At 36.1% G+C, this 25,801-nt stretch overlaps 1 protein-coding gene across 3 annotated transcripts in view; it reads right to left on the bottom strand.

The window, feature by feature from the left end:
* Positions 1-600: 600 nt before the first annotated feature.
* The window catches only part of LOC110648312 (uncharacterized), a 30,693-nt gene continuing 5,492 nt past the window's right edge, over positions 601-25,801 (bottom strand). The window contains exons 6-16 of one of the 3 annotated variants that reach the window (XM_058141435.1): positions 9,425-9,537; positions 9,002-9,127; positions 7,254-7,322; positions 6,182-6,269; positions 6,008-6,079; positions 5,826-5,926; positions 1,711-1,828; positions 1,395-1,453; positions 1,175-1,286; positions 880-975; positions 601-800 (exon numbers count right to left, since the gene is read on the bottom strand). In XM_058141435.1, the coding sequence (XP_057997418.1) occupies positions 741-800; positions 880-975; positions 1,175-1,286; positions 1,395-1,453; positions 1,711-1,828; positions 5,826-5,926; positions 6,008-6,079; positions 6,182-6,269; positions 7,254-7,322; positions 9,002-9,127; positions 9,425-9,537 (1,014 nt within the window). In that variant the 3' untranslated portion in view covers positions 601-740. Of the gene's footprint in view, positions 801-879; positions 976-1,174; positions 1,287-1,394; positions 1,454-1,665; positions 1,829-5,825; positions 5,927-6,007; positions 6,080-6,181; positions 6,270-7,253; positions 7,323-9,001; positions 9,128-9,424; positions 9,538-25,801 lie in introns of those variants that run through there. The other 2 variants (XM_058141436.1, XM_058141437.1) reach the window with 2 other exon arrangements.

Genomic DNA, 25,801 nt, shown 5'->3' with positions numbered 1-25,801 from the left:
GAAAAAAAGATTATTAATTCTCCTTGATCTTTTAAATGTAGCAAATAATTTTGGAAAAGATAAAAAAAATTAAATGTGACTATTATTTGCAAATTGAGAAAGTACATATTAATCATTATTAATGAGAAAAATATATATATTTATTATTAATATTATTAATACATTTTATTTAATTTAATATATACATATTAGAAATTAATTATTGCCAATGATAATTTTTTTGCGATTATAATTTATATATATATATATATATATATATATATATTAATTAATTAAATTTATATGTTAAGTATTGAGAAATTAAAAATTCACATATTAATTAGTAATAATAATAAGGTTAATGATTATATATATAGAGAGATAAAAATGTATATACATATAAAAAATTAATTATTATTAGTGATAATTTTTTTTTCCAATTATAATTCATAAAATATAGATATATATTAATTTTATTTAAATTTTATGTTAATTATTAAGAAATATTAAGTATAAAAAAACTAAAAGGGCATATATTAAATAGTGGCAATAATAAGGTAAGAGTAAAATTGGCAAATGGAAAAAATCTAGTAGTGTGCCACTTATCAACTTTTGGTGAACTTATTTTAAAGACCAGCTTTATTATATTTATATAGATATAGATATAAATAATTGATTATGTCTGCCAATTTAATGTTTGCTAATCCATACCACCATCCATTATCGGATTCATCAAGTTACACGTTCAAGATTTACATATATTAACAGAGAACAGAAGTATAGAACAATGGAGAAAGCAGTGGCACCCCAGGAACTGTCAACTGCAGTTCAAGGTTTAAAAGCATCAGATTTTGCAAGGAATCACAAATTTTCCAAGCAACATCAAGGCATGTCATTTACCTGTTGCTCCACATTGAGGACAATCTCTTCAGTGGTGGTGCCAATAACTTCATTAGCACTTCTTATATCGACACAACTATGCTGTCCATTAGCATCCTGCATTAAAAAGATACTCTAGTTACAAAGAATGCATAAACACACAACAGTAAAAAAAAAAAAAAAAAAAAAAGGTTGGCAACTTGACCCACAATCTCCTCAGGTGATGCCTGTGACAAATGATATCATCAACAATCATAAATAAAAAGATTGAATTTACATTAAACTTGGCTTCATAAGGGAGAAAATAGGTTCTCACCCGGACAATAATTCGCAACTTCTCTAATTTTTGGACTGCATCGTCTACATCAAAATTACAGCTCTTGCCAAACTTTTTTTTTATTAGTTTTTTGCAACGCTTATCCAACTCCGGTTTCACATTATAATGGGGTTATAAGAAATACTGTAGGGATCCTCATCATGTCCTCCATTACTTGGGAAACAACAGAAAATTAATGGGGAGAGAGCTGATGCATACCTTCTTTGTGGCTTTGCCCTGTATCATCAATATAAAGAATGAAATGATAACTTCTTTGACCTGAAATAATAAATTGATTTAAATATCTGGCAGTATATAATTAAATGTAACTTCCTTGAATCCTAACTACCATCAATTTTTTAGCTCTGCATATTGCATATTTGTGAATAGTTATATATACTTCTTTAATAAGCACAATAATTGTAGGCAACTGGGCATAATATATTTCATCCGATTGAATAAATTTTTGCTAAGTCTTGGAGAAGTTCAACCTATTGATGGTAAATAAAGAAGGAATCATCATGTCTGAAACTCACTTCCTGTTGAATGACATTGTCACACAGGTGAAGAAGTGTACCCCTTCCACTATCTAGTTGTTTGTCGTACATGAACTGGGTAATTAATTTCTGATATGTAGCCAAGTTCTGCTGATAGCTGCAGGTGGTTGAAGAAATAATAGCCACATCAGTAACCATGAGGGAAAGAAAGGATTTTTTTGGAAAAAAAAAAAAGAAAGAAATGATGCGGTGTATTTTTGTGTGAAGAAGCAAGTCAAATAACAATAGAAACATTCTGATGTGAAAAGGGAGATTTTGGTTAATAAAATTTACAACAGAGAATTTCCCTCAATTTTCACTCGTATGTAAGTGTGAGTTTATATAAACTTCACACTACGTTAGGCAGGGCTGTGTGATTCCAATTCTAGTTCAATTCTTTGTAAGAACCAGAACCAAAATCGAAACCGAACTTCGATTCTTTCATTTTTTGGAACCAAAAGAGAAACTAAATTTCGATTCTGGTTCCAGTTCAGTTTGGAGAAGAGTTTTATTTCTATTTTCGATTCCAGTTATGATTTTGATTCGATTTAGTTATTGATTTCTACATTTAACATTGTAGTATTATTATATTCGTTTTAAAATAACAAAAACAATTATATATTTTTAACATTAAAATGTCAATAAAAATAATAACAGTAATATTAAAATAACAATACTAATATCAAAATAAAATATCAATAAACTAACATAAACATAATAACTTACTCAAAATAAATATTAACATTAAACTAACAATTCCCACATAAAAATACAAGATAACACAAAATATCCGTAATGTGTGTTGGCACTGAGTGGAGATAACTCAATGGGCCAGCATCTTACCCAAGTCCTTTCGACCAATGGCGCTTAAACTATTACGCTATAAGAGGTTAGAGTTGTACATGTGCTAAAAGTTTAAGCTTTTAGCACGGTGGTAAGCACTCAATCCTACAATTAGTATCACAACTAAGGTAATGGATTTGAATTCCTGACAGGTGCTAGGGCTGGATTGTTAACATTGAGTGGAGATAACTCAGTGGACCAACATTCTGCCTAGATCCCTTCAGCCCATGATACTTAGGCTGATACGCTATAAGGGGTTAGAATTGCGACTTTACTAAAAGTTTAAACATTTGGTATGCTGGTAAGCGCTCGATCCTACACATAATAAGTCATATAATATTTCCATCCAAATTATAAAATAACAGCAAATCAACGAGTATAAGATGAGTTAGGATTAATGTAACCTAAACTAAGAGCACAAAGCTACGTAATTTTTTGCTTTAGAAAAATTCTTTATTATATTTTTATTCAACTATTTAAAGTTAAAATTTTGTTAGACAACTATTTATATTTTAATTCAGAATAATAAGTATTAAAAATAAATTTAATTTTAATATAATAAATGTTGTTTATAAAAATTTTGTAAATTATAATTAAAACTTTTTCAAATTAAAAATAAGATAACTAATGTAATATTAAATTTAGTGAATTTAATTATTAACATTGACTCTTCAATATTGTTTTGACTCATACTCTCCACTATAATCACATACCTCACAAAATATTTTATTCGGATCGCACCACTAACATTTTGAGTGGATCATAATTCAATTCCATGAAATAACACATACATAAATTAAGTCATTTCATAACATATATCTTAATAAATATATTCTACTATCCTATACATATTTTTCAATTATATAATTTTTAACAAGAATTATACTGCATGATGAAAATGTGATTTAATAAGATAATTAATGACTATAAAGTGATTTAATGTATTTATAATTAAAAATAATAAAAGTTAATATCGCTTATATATATATACTCATAATTAATAATAAATTAAGTTATATATATAACAATCTTAATTGCATATAATATATATAATTTTCTTGAAACAATGAAATATATCTAAAATATATGAAAAAAAACATACGTATAAAATCGTTTCTTCGGTTCGGTTTTGGTCCGATTTTAGTTCAGTTCCGGTTTGATTCTTGATAAAGAACCAGAATTGAATTAAAACAGTAAAATAACTTTGGTTTGGTTCCTACAATAACGGTTCTTTTTCAGTTCTGGTTCGGTTCGGATCCCACAGGAACCGTGCACAGCCCTATCGTTAGGTGATATAAGAGGGAAATGCCCAAGATGGCTTACCTTAAAGGAGGTAGCTAGAGCAATAGATGGATCTTAGATTTAGGCGTATCGAGAGACACTTCAAAGAAATTGTAAATCATTTTGGTGCTTTGGAAAGTAAAACAAACGTGAATTAAGTTGACAAAAAAAGCTCAGGAGATGGTGTAGATTGTGGTGACCCTATTTATCAACTAATTTCTGTACACGGGCGATATATCTATAATGAAGATTCGGAGGAAGATGACTATGAGCCAATTTGGTTCAACAGACATCAATGATATGATGGTGATAGGAGAAGAGGTGTGTATGTGTATCATGAAAGGGAAAATTGGTTGAAAATCAATATTCCTAATTTCTATAGGAATCTCGATATAGAAAAATTCTTATATTGAATCGTGAATATGGACAGAGCCTTCAACTATGTGGAAGCACTTGAAAAGCAAGTCAAATCGATGGCTTGTCGGTTCAAAGGTGGTATACTTGCCAACCAAAGCCTTTCTTGGTTGTGAAACAAGAAAGTGAAGAACAAAGGGAAATTCGAGATTCAACAATGTGACTTGAAATGGAGGATTCCAAGTTTGAGGAATCTAAACTAGAAGCTCTGATTGAGTTTCCTTTTGCCATGATTGAAGATGAAGAACGTGTTAAAGGAAATGACAAATATCACCTTTTGGAGATTCCAAAAGAAGTTGAGGAAAAACAATCAATGGGGACAGCATTGAAACTTGGAGAAAATCAAGTTATGGATATGCCGGAGATTAAAAACTTCTCTAACTCCTTAATTCCTATTATTTTCGTAAATTTTATTTGTTCAGGTGTTTTTGGGGAGACAAAGGTGAAGTTAATTAATTCAATTTTGCTCAATTCTCCATTAACTACCTCAACAAAGAAAGTAATATGGTGTGCTTCTCCAATGAAAACTTTCATTCTCTTCCGCTTCAAAATTCAAGGGAGGACTTGTTCCAAATATAGGGAGAATGATGTGGAAGTTTTTATGGCTTCGTTTGGGTTTGTTGCACAGTATTCCAACTCAATGACCAATTTTTTTTTTCAAGTGTATTGATGCGGCAATTTTTGGGTGAAGAAGCAAGTCAAACAACAATGGAAGTATGCTAGTGTGAAAAGGGAGATTTTGGTTAATAAAATTTACAGCAGAGAATTTCTCTCAATTTTCACTTTTGTGTGTGAGTGTGTGTTTATTTGAGGTTCACGCTGCGTCAACAAAAGAAAGAACTAGACTAGGAGATTGTATAAAGCCCTAAATCAGTTGCAGAAATAGTAATAATATCACACAAACAGCACCACAGAATGTGCAGCTAGGAATTCTGTGAATATGCTCATGCAAGGCATTATTATCAGAGTCACCCATACCAAGTCTACTCAAATGCCAAGGGCATCCCACTGCACAAGACTCCCTATTTTGGTCAAAGGGTTGTCTGTTGAAAACAGCCTTTGCCCTGCCCCTTTTTTTTCAGAGAGGTGGTTTCCATGATTTGAAAACAACCTTCTGGTCACATAGAAGCAATTGTACTATTGTGCCAGGTCTCATAGAAGCAATTTTACTGCTGTGCCAAGGCTCGTCCTCACTCAATTTCAACATACACACCCCCAAATTATGAAAACACAAAAAACCATTTCCCAGATTATAAAGATAAAGTTGTAATTTCAAAAATCAAATTGGTGAAACTACCACAATCTTAAACAATTACTACTACCAGTCAAATTTTGTGAGAATGTTGTGTCAACTACCAAGGTGTGATAATGCAGTAAGAGGTGGTAAGGAATATGCACAACGTGTTCCACATATTATAGTGACAAAATGTAGATCACCTGCCAAAAAATTGCATAAAGATTTTCTCAGTCATTCATATCCCTGACTAACATGCAAATGCAATATGTAGTGCTTAAGTGAACAATATATACGGATAAGCATATGCATTGAAAATTAGCTAGAGAGATAGAGACTCTACGTAATGTATATCTTAGCAATGTTATAAATTACTGTAGGAATGACAGCAAAAATGACCCAAAGATCAGCTGAAGGCACTTTAAGTGAACTAATAACAGCAACCTGTAAAGGAAAAAGGCATGCTAAGTGATTTGGAAAAAAATTTTAAAAAAATTAAAAAAAAAATCTAACTTAAAAACTCACCAGTCCAACTATAGCAGAACCCAGGAACCGAACCCAGTCCACTGGAGTTAACCCAGGATTCTTCTTTTCAGGCTGGCATAAAAGTTTCAACACCAAGTCATTTGGTATCTTAACATCAAAGCAAAAGGGAGGCTGTAAAAGTTAAAATGTGAGAAAGCGCAGCTAAAGTCTCACAAGAACTATTTCCATATCAGCCATTGGAATTTTCTGGAAATGCTTCACGTAGATTCCCCGTTCCTTTTTTGTTTTGTTGCTTGCTTTCCTGGTAAGTCAGCATTCTTCCTTTGCGTCAAAAAATTTTATATATCGTTTTTTCGGAATTAGTTTCAAAATAAAATGATTTAACATGTTCAGTACTTCCACTCAAATCACCCTTCAAATAATAAATAAAGAATCATATAGCCTATGAGATCATCAACCAAAGAAGCTTTGTCTAACATGAAATAAATCCAACTTCAAGGTGCTTTCAACTTCCTCAATTGAAAAGAACCATTCCTTCTCATCGTAAAACTATAGATTACAAGAATCTTGTGAATACCATGCACCAATTTCTATAATTATGCAGGCAAGTAAAAACAGATTTAGGGATTATTTTAACCCAATTCTTAATTATGAATATTCAGATTTTCTTTTTGTAAATAATTCTGTTTAGGTATATTACATATTTCCTACTATCTTCCTTTTTGGGAAATACAGGGTTTTCTTTAGAAGTTTGTTTCCTGTATGGTATTAGCTTCAATTTTCCTGGTTTAGGATTACTAATAACAATATGACAACAATTAGTTATTGTAATTCTCTAAAAGTAACTAGTTATTTCATCAGCTTTACAATAATGGAATGTTTTACAGTATTGTGATTTGGTTTGGAAGGCCAGTGTGCCTAGTTTTTCTCCCCCATTTTGTACCTTCTCCTCCTTTCACTCTGATGTAACAGTACCTTGAGTACATTCACAACTTCAAGATAGCCACCAATATCTCTTCTTTTCTCACTTTAATTAGGTCTATTCCAAACTCATAGCCCTAATCTCCCTTCTTGCTGAAATCTTGACCCTGAAAATCATCAATTGTTCGAACCTACTACAAAAGCAATAGCAGGCAGTTTTCTACATTTCTAAATATATCCTATACCAATATGCTCATCTGGCAATTAGAATGACCACCAAACATGCGCACAATCAAGCAAGACATTGTTTACTATAACACTACTCACACAATAATAATTAAAAAGCAAAAGAAATAAGTAGTACCTGTAAACTACTATTATCCTTTCAAATGTAGGCTCTTGTATTGCAGTCTTGCTCAGCAAATTGCTAATACTTGAGAACACAGAACAGGAATAGGAACATCACTATGTGGCAATAATCACAATTGATTCAAAACATGCAAATAAAATTAAACGAAGGCATATTGCAGGCTTGTCTGTGTGTTCGACACATGCCAATCACTGTTCATGGTAATATTCCTTTTTCTTTGGGTGTAAATAATTGCATGGTCAAGTGCAAGTACTCCACCCCTCTTTCTAACCCACTACACAAATTACAGAGACATGTGTGCAAGATTTTCAAGTTTCTTAAACTTTTGCAAGTTAAATTCCAGTTTCTGGACTAACAATATTTGAAATGAAAAAAATTTCACAAAGCAGATTGCTGTTTTAACTTTAACTACATTATAAATAACTGAACTTCATTGCAATTCATAGTTAAGGTGACTGTATTTAAGCCAATGAAGAAGTCTAAAATCTCAATTCAGAAAAGCTAATGGAGGCACTCCTGGACATACAGTCCCAACTTTTCCCAAGGTTCTGTGCATGTGTATGTGCATGCAACCTCATGTACAAGAGATAAAGTGAAGAGAGTTAGAAAGAGTAGTTTTGTCTAAATTGGATTATTCAACTACCTGAATAATGGAAATATTATCAGGATTAAGGAACAGTAAAAAAATAAAAATTCAAAACATGAATAATCATAAGAGGCAAATTGGAGTAAATATGAAGGAAAGTTCAGAACAACAAAAAGTATTGCAGATAGATATAATTGTTAGCAGTTGTGCTCTGATACCACTTGTTAGCAATTATGGTTTGACACTATTTGTTAGCTAAATTAAAACAGATAGATAGATAAATAGATGGAAAAGAAAGAGGAATAAGATAGATAAGATAGCAAAATCAAAACCATTCAGTCATTCACCTCATTTCCATTCCCTTTCTATTCATCTTCCATTCTCTTTCCATTCACCTCCACACATAATAAAATAGCTTAGGTACATTTGTATAGACTATACTATGCATATATACATTGCTGTCACAAAATCCCTGAGCTAGGGTTCTGCTTCAAATAATAATAAGAAAGGAGATGAGAGAATAGAAGAAATAAGGATGAGAAGTAGAAGAAAGGAGATGAGAAAATAGAAGAAATAGGGATGAGAAGCGGAAAGAAATAGAGAATTATAGAGAGAGAAGTAATTCTTGTATTATTGAATTCTTGGCTAACCCAATTAGTTACAATGCTACCCTATTTATACAATATTTTCTCCCATACATTCTCCCAGTTCCTATTCCCCTTATTATCATAACAATTGCACACATCCCTAAGCATCTAATTCATATACTTAACCTTTCATTTTCCTAAATACATGAATCTAGCTTATCTTATCTCAATTATTAATTATAGTAATTATCTAGAAAAATCTTACATTTCCTAACAATAATAATAATAATTCAAAATTTTCACAAATATGTTATGCAAAAATATCAAGATGTGTGGTTTATGACTTGTCATAGAGAAGGGATAAAGATTCAAATTCATCCATTTGTAAAGATGTGCAAATTTCAAGCTTAATTATCAAAAAATGGTTAAGAAATCGCCCCAACTGCTTAGAGTGGCATACATTGAGCTTAGAGACATCATGTATATATGGAGGTCACATCACAAAAATAGAACTGTTTGTTATATAAATTTATGATAATAACAACAAGCATTCAAATGATATACACAACCTTATTTCCATATTTTCTAGACGAATTCGTTCAACTAATTCAAAATCCTTATCTGCTATTTCATTAATCTTCTTTACATCTTTCTTTGGTTGTCCACTTGACCTTTTGGCCAGAGTTTCTTTTAGCCTGCAAGCAACATAATAGCGAAATTAGTAATATTAATATTATTATTATTATTTGAGGGGCAGGGGTGGCAGAGGAAGTTGATATTGAAAGTAATTTATGCATCATGTTTTTTATCTGGCAACTTTATAATAAGAACTCGTGTAAAACTGTAAACGATTACATCAGGCTACTTGATAAACAGTGATAATGACGATAAGTAACAAGATTGCAAAGATAATATTTAATTTATGAGAACTCAAGACGCTCAATTTATATCCTGTAATGAAGTTTTTGCATCATGAGCCAAAAGTTGCTTACCCGATCAGTCTTAAAAGAAATGCCCAAAAACGTGCAATGAGAACGTCCACTTTCTCCAAGATAAAATAATCAGTTGTTTGATCAATTCCAATCCCTCGTCGGAAGATAATGTACTAAGAATGCAAACATGAGGTAGATTAGGTCTCTTGAGGAAGAGTCATAATATAAAAGGATGGACCCAAGGAGAAAGGTAAACTCACTACACAAATTTCTATCAACAAAAATGCAGTTACTCAAAAAGATATTTGTGAGAACTAGCCTATGGATTCAATAAGGACCATGCTGATATAGAACCTAGGATAGGACAGTCATTTATATCCAGGAATGTATTGCATCATGTTGGTCAATATTGATCAGATAGAAACTATCTATTTGCCTAGATTCAAGAGTCAAGATATCAACAAAGAAGAAAAAAAAAGTCAAAGTCCAAATCTATATTGAAATTGCTCGTTAAAGCCATTACCTCCACAAAGCACCAAAACTAGATGAAAAATAATTGTATAATGAATAGAGCATAAATGAAGATTAAGAGATACCTCATGCATTTGAAATTTCACCGATATCCTAAACATATAAGTACGATGGAAGTTGTCCTCTGATATAACTATTACCATGCCAGAAGGAAGGTCCTTACTGTTATAATGAGGAAGTTTAGATAAGAGTTCAAAGAAGCCTATTGCTTCATCAGCTTCAGAGATGCATCCCATGAAATGAGGGTTCCATCTATTAGCATTGTGCAAAGCTAACTGTAGAAAGAGATATTTCTCATTGATTTCAATTAATCTGTACATGGGTATATATATACAATTGATTCCTATAATTGTGTTCTACTAATTAGGAAAAAATCATAAATAAGAAATCCTAAATAGGAATACAGAATACAGAATATACAGAGAAATAATATAGTGATTGACTTTCCATAACATAGTGATTGACTTTCCATAACACTCCCCCTCAAGTTGGAGCATAGATGTTAATCATGCCCAACTTGTTACAAATGTAGTCAATCCTAGCTCCATTTAGAGCTTTTGTGAAAATATCTCCTAACTGCTCTCCAGTTTTGATGTGTCCTGTTGAGATGATCTGTTGTTGAATCTTTTCACGAATAAAGTGACAATCAATCTCAATATGTTTGGTCCGCTCATGAAACACCGGATTAGAAGCAATATGAAGAGCAGCTTGATTATCACACCACAATTTCGCAGGCAGAGAGGTCTTAAAACCGGTCTCATCTAGTAATTGAAGTATCCACATTACCTCACATACTGATTGTGCCATGGCTCTGTATTCGGATTCAGCACTAGATCGAGAAACTACACTCTGCTTCTTGCTTCTCCAAGACACTAAATTTCCTCCAATAAAAACGCAATATCCAGTAGTTGACCTCCTGTCAACCTTAGATCCAGCCCAGTCGGCATCTGAAAAACATTCAACATTCAAATGCCCATGATTGCCATATAGCAAACCTCTTCCTGGAGCGCCCTTCAGATAACACAAGATTTGTTCCAAGGCTTCCCAATGAGCAACAGTTGGGGAAGACATAAACTGACTTACCACACTAACGGCATAAGCAATGTCAGGACGAGTGACTGTAAGGTAGTTCAATTTTCCTACCAATCTCCTGTATCTCTCTGGATCTTCAAACAACTCACTATCCCCTGCTAACAGTTGTAAAGTTGGAGTCATTGGTGCGCTACAAGGCTTAGCACCTAATTTTCCTGTCTCTGTCAATAGATCGAGGACATATTTTCTTTGAGACAAGAAAATACCCTTCTTACTTCTTATAACTTCGATACCCAAGAAATACTTTAACAATCCCAAGTCTTTGGTCTGAAACTGAGTTTGGAGGAAGGTTTTAAGAGATGAAATACCTGCAGAGTCACTCCCAGTGATAACAATGTCATCCACATAGACTACCAGGAGAATTATGCCAGCCTCAGATTGCCTATAAAATACTGAGTGATCACACTTACTCTTTTGCATACTAAATTCCTATAATGCTTCACTGAATCTCTCAAACCATGCCCTAGGACTTTGTTTCAAGCCATAAAGAGACTTCCGAAGCCTACAAACTTTACCCAACTCCCCCTGAGCAACAAACCCAGGTGGTTGCTCCATATACACCTCCTCCTGAAGATCACCATGAAGGAAAGCATTCTTGATATCCAATTGATGCAGGGGCCAATCATATGTAGCTGCTAAAGAGATAAACAAGCGAATAGAAGTAAGTTTAGCTACAGGAGAAAAAGTATCAGAGTAATCAACCCCATATGTCTGAGCATATCCTTTTGCTACAAGGCGTGCTTTTAACCTAGCCACAGAACCATCAGGATTTACCTTTACTGTAAATACCCATTTGCATCCAATAGCTTTCTTACCAGTGGACAAAGGCAATAGTTCCCATGTACCATTAGCATCTAAAGCCTCCATTTCCTCTTTCATAACATCACACCAGCCAGGATGAGACAGTGCCTCATTAACAGTATTAGGGATAGGAACAGAGTCTAAAGAAGTAACAAAACACCGAGAACAAGAAGACAATTGATTATAAGAAACAAAAGAAGAGATAGGGTAAGTACATGAACGTTTACCTTTACGAAGAGCAATGGGTAAGTCTAGATCAGAATCATGATCAGTATGAGGTACAGGATCGCCCAACGAAGTAGCTGGTGGAGGATCTAAGTCAGGAATCTCCAATCTCCTGGAATAAACATGAACAACAGGAGGTCGAGTAGGTTTAGAGACAGAAGGAACAGGCTGTGGGAGAGGACTAAACATTGGTTGGACAGTATATATTAAGAGATCATCCTCCTCCCCCTGATTCTCATACACAGATGATGGAGGAAAAAATGGAGTGGACTCAAAAAATGTGACATCTGCAGAAACAAGATAACGATTAAGAGTAGGAGAGAAACAACGATACCCTTTTTGAAGCCGGGAGTACCCAAGGAAGACATATTTGAGAGATTTTGGATCCAATTTAGTAACCTGTGGACGAACATCACGCACAAAACAGGTACAACAAAAAATACGAGGTTCAATAGGGAACAAAGATTTTGTAGGAAACAAAGTAGTATAAGGAATATCCCCATTAAGGACAGAAGACGGCATACGATTGATCAAAAAATATGCCGTAGAAACTGCATCAGCCCAAAAGTGTTTAGGTACTTTCATCTGAAAAAGAAGAGCACGAGTTACCTCAAGAAGATGACGATTTTTTCTTTCGGCCACGCCATTTTGGGATGGGGTATCCATACAGAAAAGCGATGAAGAATGCCATTTTGTGTCATATAAGACTGAAATTGTGCTGAAAAATATTCTTTGGCATTATCACTTCTTAATATGAGCACAGAAATATTAAATTGAGTTTTGATTTCATTACAAAAGGCACAAAAGATAGAAAACAACTCAGAACGATTCTTCATTAAATATAACCAGGTAACACGAGAGTAATCATCAACAAAAGTAACAAAATAACGAAATCCAGTTTTAGATGTAATAGAACAAGGACCCCAAACATCAGAATGAACTAACTCAAAAAGGGATGAAGCCCGTTTATTGACTCTAGACACAGAAGGCAAACGATGATGTTTTGCAAACTGACACGACTCACATTCTAGTACTAATAAAGACTGAAATTGAGGACACAGCTTCTTCATGGTAGACAAAGAAGGATGACCCAATCTACAATAAGCTTCAAGAGGTGTTAAGGTACTGGAGCAAACAAGCGACCGCGATACATGATTTTCCAAAATGTAGAGACCACCTGACTCGCGTCATCTACCAATAATCTGCTTCGTCGTAAGATCCTAAAACAAACACTGGTCAGGAAAAAAGGAAATAGAACAATTTAAGGTACGAGTAAGTTTACTAACAGAAAGTAGATTAAAAGAGAATTTTGGTAGACACAAAACAGAAGACAAAGAAATTGACGAAGTCGGGTTCGCAGTTCCAAAACCCATGACACAAGAAGTAGAACCATCAGCTAAAGTAACAGTAGAGGAAGTGAGATTAGACTGAAAAGCAGATAGAAGACTAGAATTATCTGTCATGTGATCTGTCGCACCAGAATCAATAACCCATTTGGATGAAGAAGACACAAGGCATGTAGTGGATTTACCTGACTCAGCAATCACAGTGACAGGGGAACTGGTAAGCTTTAGAGATGCCTGATACTGAAAAAATTGTGCAAAATCCTCTACAGATACTAAAATAGTTTTCTCAGAGGAAGATACTGTAGAATTCTCTGCTGCCATATTTGCTATCTGTGATCGCTGATTTTTCTTCTGAAGTTGCGGACAATTATATTTTGTATAGCCAGGCTCATGGCAATAATAACAAATGACTCCTCTTGAGTCCTGATTAGAACTAGCTTCTCCATTACTGATTACTACATTGCTGTAATTCCTCATCTACTTCCTCTTCTATTACCTGTTGTCCATTTGGATTACGGCTAATAAGAGCACTCCGGCAGTGTGAAGATTGAGTACTCTGCACGAAGGACCCGTGTGAACGTTTCATGCAAAGAGGAAATCTCGTAATCGGAGAGAATCGAAATTTAGCGCCTCATACTCAAGGAAGGCCTGCAAGAAAACTCATAACCAGTTGCTCCGTTGGGCTCTTGAATCATTACATCGGGACTAAAAGGCAACAATACATTAAGTTCCTCATATACCCGTTTAAAATCCATAAAATAAGCCGTGAGAGACTTATCCTCTTTCTCAAAGACGGTAGAATGCCTTACAAACATCATAAATACGGAGATATTCCCTTTACGAGAATCTGAGAAAATCTAAGTAATCCATCAATTCCTTAACAAATTTACAGTGATTAATTAAACTAATTACCTCACTATGAATCGAGTTCCGAAGCTGCAAAAACAACCGAGCATCCTCCCTTAGCCAAGTTTGTCGTGTATTATCAGTGGGTGGATCTTTAGTAAGGTGATCATCCTTATCAATGCTACGCACATAGACCCTATGATCTTACTCCACTCCTGTAATTCGAACCATTAAGTTTGTGTTCCGTGATCTTAGTCATCACCGGAATCACATCAGAAATAATATTCTTATTGTCTGCCATTTGTTGAGACAAAGAAAACTAACCGAAACGCTAATCCAAAGTGCTTATAGCAGCAAAATAACCCAAAATCACAAATCAAGCAAATACTGAAATAGGATCTGAGAGCCAAACCTCAGAAGTCCTTTAATAGTATACTGGATCAGGTAACAGCACACAGTGGTGGAATGAGGGGGTTGAGGCGACGGCGGCGATGTTGATTGGGGTTGAAACGGCCAGTTGGCGGCCAAGGTCTCTCCTAAGCTGGGTAGTGAGAACAAATAGTCACCCTAGATTGATGACCTGCTCTGATACCATGTAGAAAGAGATATTTCACATTGATTTCAATTAATCTGTACATGGGTATATATATACAATTGATTCCTATAATTGTGTTCTACTAATTAAGAAAAAATCATAAATAAGAAATCCTAAATAGGAATACAGAATACAGAATATACAGAGAAATAATATAGTGATTGACTTTCCATAACATAGTGATTGACTTTCCATAGCACCAACAAACAAGTTTTAGTGCCAAAAGCAGTGACTTCCCAATAGAGAAGAAAACAATATAAGATAATATTTGATAGGGTGTAGACACCATATTTTGGTCGACCACTAAATTCATAACTTGTGTAATTAATATACAATTTTCTCTTTAAAAGCTGTTATGCAGTTATTTTAATTGTGGCCTGATCACAGGTCACTCTTCCGAACTCGACAATTGTCCAAGTTGCTTCCCAAATAAAAGTTTCAAGGTTATTCAATCTCATGCACATTTATGTTTAGTTGTTTTCCGATCTCTTCATCATGTGTTTATATGTTTCAAGTTTCAAGATTATTCGATCTCATGCACGTTTATGTTCAGTTGTTTTCCAATCTCTTCACACATGTTCATATGTTCAAGTTTCAGGGTTATTTGATCTTCTGCATTTTTATGTTCGGTCATTTTTCGATCTCTCCTTCTCTATTCGTCTAGTTCTGATCGATATCTGATTTCTGGATTATCCGATCCTACTTTCTGTTGTTTTCCGATCTCAATAACATTGTGTTCAAATACCTCAAAATTCTAAATTGCAATCAGTCTTACATTCAGTTATCCTGTCTTAATTGTGCGAACACTTATTTTAATAAAGGTTAATGTTTTATACGATCTCTTAAGTAATTATTTGATCTCAGAAGGTACTAGATGGCTTAGGCAAAAGAGTTATATTATTTGTCTCAAAAAAAAACTTAATTACATTCATTCAGCGGGTGGATCTTCCCCAGCCCGATCTCCAGTTACATTTTCATAGTTTACGCCCTCCTCCCTTTCTGGTTCATCCTCACTTTCAGCTTCAACACCCGAGGCGAGCTTTACGAGCCAGGTGAAGTCTTCTTCGGGATAGCGCTTGACCAGCTCAGCTAGGAGATCACTATGGGCGTTCACATAAGCGCCAGCTTCTTTCACCAAAGCTTCATCCTCTTTTGCTTTAATCTCTTCAGAGAACTTAGTCAAGTCAGAAGCTCGACAAGCCCAAGCCTCTTCAAGTTCCTTCTCCAGCCGAGCTGTCCTCTCCTCTTGAGACCTCAATTGTCCCTCCAATTCAATGATTCATTCATTCGCAGCAGAGAGTTGGCTCTTCGCAGCCACTGCATCCTAGACTGCCATGGTGATCTCTCTCCTTAAGAGGTGGGCCTTTTTTCTGAGTATCTGTTGGTTTGCAACTGTCTCTAAACCCAAGTTTATCGTTTGAGTGAGTAGATCCTCCATGCTCCCTAGGCCCATCCGAGTTCGGTCTTCAGGGAAGCAAATTGAAGCGCCCAAGACTTTAGCTAAGTCAGTGTTCCCTTGTACCAAGCGGTTCCTCTCCAGTGATTGAAGCAAGACTTGAGCACCTCAGGAGAGTGGTGGCCCGACCAGAGCTGCCTGCCCTGAGGATCCGCCCTCTACAGCCGAAAAGACCGGAGGTCGGGAAGGAGGCTCAATAGGAATGGGAGGCTCCGCAGTAAGGATCTGCACTTCCGAAGCCGGTTGCTCGTTAGTTCATTCTGGCGAGCTACACACTTCCACTTGAACCCGTCGCTGAGCCTCAGCAGCGACAGCGGCTTCCTTCATTTCCAACACCTTCCTAGCGAGCTCCCTCTTCTGCTTTCGATTTTTCTTTTCAGCATTACCTCTCGCCATCTCTACACAGAAAAACAAGTTAGTGAGATCGCTAGGATTAAAAGACCAAAGATTTGGATTTACCCGTCCCGGGCCAAAATTAGAGAGTTGCTGCTGAATGTTCTCATAGGCGATCAAACTCATCATCCACCACTTCAATTTGGCCGTGATCACGTCCAAGCATAAATACCTACGAGAGATCGCTTGGCTCTTAAGCTCCTTTACCATAGCGCTCTCGACATCATTTAGGGTGATCTTTTTCTCGCACCTTTTGGCCAAATAATTCCAACTTTGAGGGATTCCCTCGAAGCCACGAGAATCCTTACTTCGGAGAATGAAGAACCGGTCTTTCCAATTCTTTAGCTAGGAAGGGAGATCAGTGAAGAGCCCACAGTTCAGCATTGCTTGGAAGAACCAAAATTCGTCGTCTTTTCTCCGAACAAGCCTGTGTAGTTCAGCGAAGACCTTCACCGTGGGCTCGAGTCCTTTTACTCGGCATAATCCTCTGAAGGCCACCAGAGTTCGCTAGGAGTTCGGATGCACTTGGGCGATGCAAACTTAGTGGTACTTCAGGATGTCCTTGTAAAATTGCTCCAGAGGAAACTACAGCCCTGCCTTTAATTGTTTTTCGTACGCTACAATCAGCTCTCCCTCCTCGAAGAAGTGATCGGCGAAAGATCCCCATTACTCCGAATAAGCTCGAATGAGTCCGTAGGAAGATTGAACTCCTGCCTTATTAGTTTATGATCGGACATCCCAAGGAATGAGTAGAGGCTCCCTCCTCACAACCAGAGCCCGCTGTTGGCTCAATCCGGCGAGCTAACTAGTGGTCGGAACAATAGCTGTAACAGTTTTAGATCTCCCACTCAGTCCGGCCTCATCACCTTCATCGGAGGACTAAGAAATGTGAACAGAGGGCGGGTTTGCAACTCTCTGACCGTCGGTTCCGCTCATTTTCAGGCAGGAAGGCAAAAGTTACCAGAAAAAGATCAAAACTATTACCTGAGCACAAATCAGCGCCGAAAAAGCTAGGAAATTGAGAAAGAGTCATCGAAAGACTTAAGGGGAATGGAGAAAACAAAAGTGAAAAATGACTGAGCCCCTCCCCTATTTATATAGGTCCGGGCATTAAATGCTCGCAAGACTCTAGGCAGCGCATCAATCAGCAGAAAATTTAATTGTATCCTAATTTTCGATATGCACCAAGAGAAGATTGATGGGGAGAAGACGGACGAAAGATATCGGTCGAAAGAGTTGTGGCTAGAGATCGGCTATGAGAGGGGTCGAATGAAAGAGATCAGATGAAGAGGGTATTAGTTAGAGGGATCGGAAGGACGATCAGGGCAGTGCAAATAACAAAGAACATAATAAACAAATAAATAAAATAAGATCAAACTAAAATAAAAGTCCATTTCATTTCTAAAAGATCAAATTACATCATTAGGAGGTTGTCCCCAACCCAATTATTAATTACAGATGTACTTACATTCTACTCTACATTCTACCCATCTTGCTCCCACATTTTGGATACCTCCCGATCTCAAGAGACTATTTAAGAGATACATGGAGATCGGGAGGATAGCTCTCGTCAACTATGATAAAAACTACGGAAAACTCATTGTCATCATCGATGTTATCAACCAGAATGGAGCTTTAGTCGGCGCCCCTGAGATGGTTAGGAGCCAAATGAACTTCAAGAGGTGGTCACCGATATCAAGATTGAAATTAGCAGTCTCCTTGCTCGAGATCGGTCCTTGGCTTGGACTGGTAGGCTGACTAGAGATCGAAAGGGTGGTTATTTTGGTCCCAGATCGGCTGTTTAGTCCGGTTTCCTCGCCATCATCGGATGAAGTTCTTATTACTCTCTGACAGTTGGTGTCGTCCATTATTAGGTGAGAGGCAAAGGAAATTGTCGAAAAAAGATCAAAACGATTGTCATGATGAAAATCGGTGTCGAAAATGTAATGTATGGAGAAAGAATATGTCGAAGATTGACCCGAGAAGAAAAGAGGAAATGTGAGAATGACAGCCTTTCCCCCTGGTATATATAGGCCCGAGCATTTAATGCTTACAAAACTCGAAGCGGCTCATCAGTTACCGGAGAATTTAATGCTTTCCCGATATTCAATGAGTACCAACCAGATACAGAGAACGGGTAGAAAAGGGGATCGAAAAGGCAAGGAGAGGTCGGAGGTAGAAAAGGTTGGTATAAGAGATCGGGCGAGAAGGTTTCAGGTTGCCAATCATAATGACAGATCGGATAGGGTAACAAGATTAAGAGATCGGGTAAATTGAGAAAATGGCAAATAAAGATGGGAAGGTTGGGAAAATCAGAAGTTCATAAGTTACTTCTAACCATGACCCTTGATTCGCGAGATCAATTCCTCCATCGTCAGATCTAGGTTAGTTAAAGCATTTGGGGTACGATTCAATCTCCAACATCCACCCCATCTTGTAAGGATAAATCCGAACTATTGGATCTAACGCAGTTAAAGCATTCTGGTATGCCCCAATCTGCACCTTTGATCTCATTTGTAAGGATATATTTCGGGCCATTCGATTAAAAGTAACAAGCAGATTCAACGCCTTTCATTCCCAGCCCTTTGATCCGTTCTGTAAGACAGAACCCCCAGCCATTGGATTAGAGAGAAGAGGACAAAAGAGTCTTGAGCTAAATCTCAGCCCTCAATTCTTGGTCTCTTTAATTCTTGACCCTCAGATTTTGTCATCCGAAATCCGTATCATTCAATCTTGCCATGAAAAATCTTAGCCGTCCATTTTGTAGAAAGAGATGATTCTCATTGATTTCAATTAATCTGTACATGGGTATATATATACAATTGATTCCTATAATTGTGTTCTACTAATTAGGAAGAAATCCTAAATAAGAAATCCTAAATAGGAATACAGAATACAGAATATACAGAGAAATAATATAGTGATTGACTTTCCATAACACTCCCCCTCAAGTTGGAGCATAGATGTTAATCATGCCCAACTTGTTACAAATGTAGTCAATCCTAGCTCCATTTAGAGCTTTTGTGAAAATATCTCCTAACTGCTCTCCAGTTTTGATGTGTCCTGTTGAGATGATCTGTTGTTGAATCTTTTCACGAATAAATGACAATCAATCTCAATATGTTTGGTCCGCTCATGAAACACCGGATTAGAAGCAATATGAAGAGCAGCTTGATTATCACACCACAATTTCGCAGGCAGGGAGGTCTTAAAACCTGTCTCATCTAGTAATTGAAGTATCCACATTACCTCACATACTGATTGTGCCATGGCTCTGTATTCGGATTCAGCACTAGATCGAGAAACTACACTCTGCTTCTTGCTTCTCCAAGACACTAAATTTCCTCCAATAAAAATGCAATATCTAGTAGTTAACCTTCTGTCAACCTTAGATCCAGCCCAGTCGGCATCTGAAAAACATTCAATATTCAAATGCCCATGATTGCCATAGAGCAAACCTCTTCCTGGAGCGCCCTTCAGATAACATAAGATTTGTTCCAAGGCTTCCCAATGAGCAACAGTTGGGGAAGACATAAACTGACTTACCACACTAACGGCATAAGCAATGTCAGGACGAGTGACTGTAAGGTAGTTCAATTTTCCTACCAATCTCCTGTATCTCTCTGGATCTTCAAACAACTCACTATCCCTGCTACTTGATTGTAAAGTTGGAGTCATTGGTGCGCTACAAGGCTTAGCACCTAATTTTCCTGTCTCTGTCAATAGATCGAGGACATATTTTCTTTGAGACAAGAAAATACCCTTCTTACTTCTCATAACTTCGATACCCAAGAAATACTTTAACAATCCCAAGTCTTTGGTCTGAAACTGAGTTTGGAGGAAGGTTTTAAGAGATGAAATACCTGCAGAGTCACTCCCAGTGATGACAATGTCATCCACATAGACTACCAAGAGAATTAGACCAGCCTCAGATTGCCAATAAAATACTGAGTGATCACACTTACTCTTTTGCATACCAAATTCCTGTACTGCTTCATTGAATCTCCCAAACCATGCCCTAGGACTTTGTTTCAAGCCATAAAGAGACTTCCGAAGCCTACAAACTTTACCCAACTCCCCCTGAGCAACAAACCCAGGTGGTTGCTCCATATACACCTCCTCCTGAAGATCACCATGAAGGAAAGCATTCTTGATATCCAATTGATGCAGGGGCCAATCATATGTAGCTGCTAAAGAGATAAATAAGCGAATAGAAGTAAGTTTAGCTACAGGAGAAAAAGTATCAGAGTAATCAACCCCATATGTCTGAGCATATCCTTTTGCTACAAGGCGTGCTTTTAACCTAGCCACAGAACCATCAGGATTTACCTCATCAGAAATACCCATTTGCAACCAATAGCTTTCTTACCAGTGGGCAAAGGCAATAGTTCCCATGTACCATTAGCATCTAAAGCCTCCATTTCCTCTTTCATAGCATCACACCACCAGATGAGACAAAGGCCTCACCAGATTAGGGATAGGAACAGAGTCTAAAGAAGTAACAAAACACCGAGAACAAGAAGACAATTGATTATAAGAAACAAAAGAAGAGATAGGGTAAGTACATGAACGTTTACCTTTACGAAGAGCAATGGGTAAGTCTAGATCAGAATCATGATCGATGAGGCAGTACGGGATCTCCCAACGAAGTAGCCGGTGGAGGATCCGAGTCGGGAATCTCCAATCTCTGGAATAAACATGAACAACGGGAGGTCGAGTAGGTCTAGAGACGAAGGAGCAGTGTGGGAGAGGACTAGACATTAGTTGGACAGTATATATTAAGAGATCATCCTCCTCCCCCTGACTCTCATACACAGATGATGGAGGAAAAAATGGAGTGGACTCAAAAAATGTAACATCTGCAGAAACAAGATAACGATTAAGAGTAGGAGAGAAACAACGGTACCCTTTTTGGAGCCGGGAGTACCCAAGGAAGACACATTTGAGAGATTTTGGATCCAATTTAGTAACCTGTGGACGAACATCACGCACAAAACATGTACAACCAAAAATACGGGGTTCAATAGGGAACAAAGATTTTGTAGGAAACAAAGCAGTATAAGGAATATCCCCATTAAGGACAGAAGACGGCATACGATTGATCAAAAAACATGCCGTAGAAACTGCATCCGCCCAAAAGTGTTTAGGTACTTTCATATGAAAAAGAAGAGCACGAGTTGCATCAAGAAGATGCCGATTTTTTCTTTCGGCCACACCATTTTGGGATGGGGTATCCACACAGGAAGACTGATGAAGAATGCCATTTTGTGTCATATAAGACTGAAATTGTGCTGAAAAATATTTTTTGGCATTGTCACTTCTTAATATGCGCACAGAAATATTAAATTGAGTTTTGATTTCATTACAAAAGGCACAAAAGATAGAAAACAACTCAGAACGATTCTTCATTAAATATAACCAGTAACACGAGTAATCATCAACAAAAGTAACAAAATAACGAAATTCAGTTTTAGAAGTAACAGAACAAGGACCCCAAACATCAGAATGAACTAACTCAAAAGGGGATGAAGCCCGTTTATTGACTCTAGACACAGAAGGCAAACGATGATATTTTGCAAACTGACACGACTCACATTCTAGTACAGATAAAGAATGAAATTGAGGACACAGCTTCTTCATGGTAGACAAAGAAGGATGACCCAATCTACAATGAGCTTCAAGAGGTGTTAAGGTACTGGAGCAAACAAGCGACCGCGGTACATGATTTTCCAGAATGTAGAGACCACGACTCGCGTCCTCTACCAATAACTGCCGTCGTAAGATCCTCAAACAAACACCGATCAGAAAAAGGAAACAGAACAATTTAAGTGCGAGTAAGTTTACTAACAGAAAAGTAGATTAAAAGAGAATTTTGGTAGACACAAAACAGAAGACAAAGAAATTGACGAAGTCGGGTTCGCAGTTCCAGAACCCATGACACAAGAAGTAGAACCATCAGCTAAAGTAACAGTGTTGGAAGTGAGATTAGATTGAAAAGCAGATAGAAGACTAGAATTACCTGTCATGTGATGCATGCACTAGAATCAATAACCCATTTGGATGAGGAAGACACAAGGGATGGAGTGAATTTACGACTCGTGATTGCGTGTGAGGAACCGGTAGGCTTTAGAGATGCACGATCTTTGGGAAAATTGTGCAAAATCATCTGCAGATACCAAAATAGTTTTCAGAGGAAGATATCAGAGAATTCTCTCACGCCATATTTGCTATCTGTAATCGCTGATTTTTCTTCTAAAGTTGTGGACAATTATATTTTGCATGGTTAGGCTCATGGCAATAATAACAAATGACTCCTCTTGAGTCTTGATTAGAATTAGCCTGTCTATTACGCTAATTACTTCTGTTGCCTGTAATTCCTCCTCTACTTTTTCTTCTATTATCCTGTTTTCCATTTGGATTACAGATAATAAGAGCACTACTGGCAGGCTGTGAAGATTGAGTACTCTCTGTACGAAGGACCAGTGTGAACGTTTCATGCAAAGAGGAAATCTCGGAGAATCGAGATTTAGATCTCATACTCAAGGAAGGCCTGCAAGAAAACTCATAACACGATTGCTACCGTTGGGCCTGCTGAACTTTAACATCAGGACTAAAAGGCAACAATACATTAAGTTCCTCATATACCCGTTTAAAATCCATAAAATAAGCCGTGAGAGACTTATCCTCTTTCTCAGCACGGTAGAATGCCTTACAAACATCATAAATACGGGAGATATTCCCTTTACCAGAATACAAAAAATCTAAGTAATCCATCAATTCCTTAACAAATTCATAGTGATTAATTAAACTAATTACCTCACTATGAATCGAGTTCCGAAACTGCAAAAACAACCGAGCATCCTCCCTTAGCCAAGTTTGTCGTGTATCATCAGTGGGTGGATCTTTAGTAAGGTGATCATCCTTATCAATGCTACGCAAATAGACCCTAACAGTCTTACTCCACTCCAGGTAATTCGAACCATTAAGTTTGTGTTCCGTGATCTTAGTCATCACCGGAATCAGTGTTATCAAGGCGAAAGGCGACATTAAGGCGATAGAGTATTCTATGGCCTTAGGCGAGAGGCGAGAGGCGAGGCGAGGGCCTTTTCGAAGTAAGGCGCCATAACCTTAATTGTTTAAATTATATATATATATATATATACTTTTAAATAGTTGATAAGTAAAAAAACATATTAAAAAGAAAAAAAATATGATTTACACTATGTTTATATCTAAATTAAATAAGTAATTAACAAGAATAATAAGTAAAAAGTAAAACAGTAAACTAATTAACAACAAATTAACAATGTCCATATAAATTAAACAATTAATTAATAAGAACAAAAAGTAAAATCATAAATTAACAATGCCTATATAAATTAAACAATTAATTAATAAGAACAAAAAGTAAAATCATCAAATTAATAATAAATTAATAATACCATATAAAATAAACAACTAATGTCTAATTAACAAGACAAAAGTAAAATTAATTAATCTAACAACTAATTAACAATAATAAGAAGTAAAAAGTAAACTAATTAACAACAAAGTAATAATGCCCATATAAATTACACAATTACTTACTAAGAACAAAAAGAAAAATAATCAAATAAACAATAAATTAATAATACCCATATAAAATAAACATCTAATATCTAATTAACAAGAAAAAAGTAAAATTAATCAAATTAAAACTAATTAACAATAATAACAAGCAAAAGGTAAACTAATTAATAATAAATTAACAATACCCATATAAATTAAACAATTAATTAATAATAATAAGAAGATAAAAAATTAAATTAACAATAAATTAATAATACCTATATAAAATAAATAATTAATTAATAAATAATGTCTAATTAACAAGGTAAAAAGTAAAACTAATTAAATTAACAAGAATAACAAATAAAAATTAAACTAAATACCAACAAATCAACAATACCCATATTAATTAATCAACTAATTAAACAAAAATACAAATTAAAATAATCAATTTATCAATATCCATAAAATTTAAATAATTAATTGACAAAAATAAAATAATTAAATTAATAAATAAATAAATAAATAATAATAACTAATTAATTAAAAGGAGGAGAAGGAAAAAAAAAAGGGACTGCTGAAAGAAGGAGAGGAGAGAAAAAAAAAAAAGGAAAAAATAAAAAACAGAGCAACAGGAAAGGGAAAAGAAAGCGACGTGAAATCAACAAAGGAGAGCAGCCAGCAGTAGAAGAAAAGTGGAGAGAGAGAGAAAAAAAAAAAAAAAAGAAAAAAGGGATGTGAGAGAGATCGACAATGCAAGGAAAAAAAAAAAGATCAGAGAGAGAGAACGAACAGAGGTGGAGACTGGATAAGTAGAAAAAAAAAAAAAAGAAAGGGACGTAAGAGAGAGAGACATCGAAGCAGGAGAAGAAGAAGAAGAAGAAGAGCGACTGTCGCCGTGGAAGACACTTACCGTTGTGAAGAGCGCCGCCTCTCGCCGCACGCCGCGGCGCCGCCTCGCAAGTCGAGCAGCGGGCCGAGCGAGGCTCGCCTCGCCTCGCTGGCGCCGCTGGCGCTGGCTGCTTTGATAACAACGAATCACATCGAAATAACATTCTTATTATGCGCCATTTGTTGAGACAAAGAAAACTAACCAAACGCTAATCCAAAGTGCTTATAGCAGCAAAATAATCCAAAATCACAAATCAAGCAAATACCGAAATAGGATCTGAGAGCCAAACCTCAGAAGTCCTTTAATGGTGTACTGGATCAGGCAACAGCACACAGTGATGGAATGAGGGGATTGAGACGATGCCGACGATGTTGATCGGGGTTGAAACGACCGATCGGCGGCCAAGGTCTCTCCTGAGCTGGGTAGTGAGAACAAATAGTCACCCTAGATTGATGACCTGCTCTGATACCATGTAGAAAGAGATGATTCTCATTGATTTCAATTAATCTGTACATGGGTATATATATACAATTGATTTCTATAATTGTGTTCTACTAATTAGGAAGAAATCCTAAATAAGAAATCCTAAATAGGAATACAGAATACAGAATATACAGAGAAATAATATAGTGATTGACTTTCCATAACACATTTGAAGGCCCCCGTGCCCTATAAATACCCAAAATCTTCACTGTAGAAGGGGTTTTTAGGG

Source organism: Hevea brasiliensis, unplaced genomic scaffold, assembly GCF_030052815.1.
Source record: "Hevea brasiliensis isolate MT/VB/25A 57/8 unplaced genomic scaffold, ASM3005281v1 Scaf1, whole genome shotgun sequence".
Classification (NCBI taxonomy): Eukaryota; Viridiplantae; Streptophyta; class Magnoliopsida; order Malpighiales; family Euphorbiaceae; genus Hevea; species Hevea brasiliensis.
Note: the sequence above shows the minus strand (reverse complement) of the source record. Positions and strands in the feature narration are given on the sequence as shown.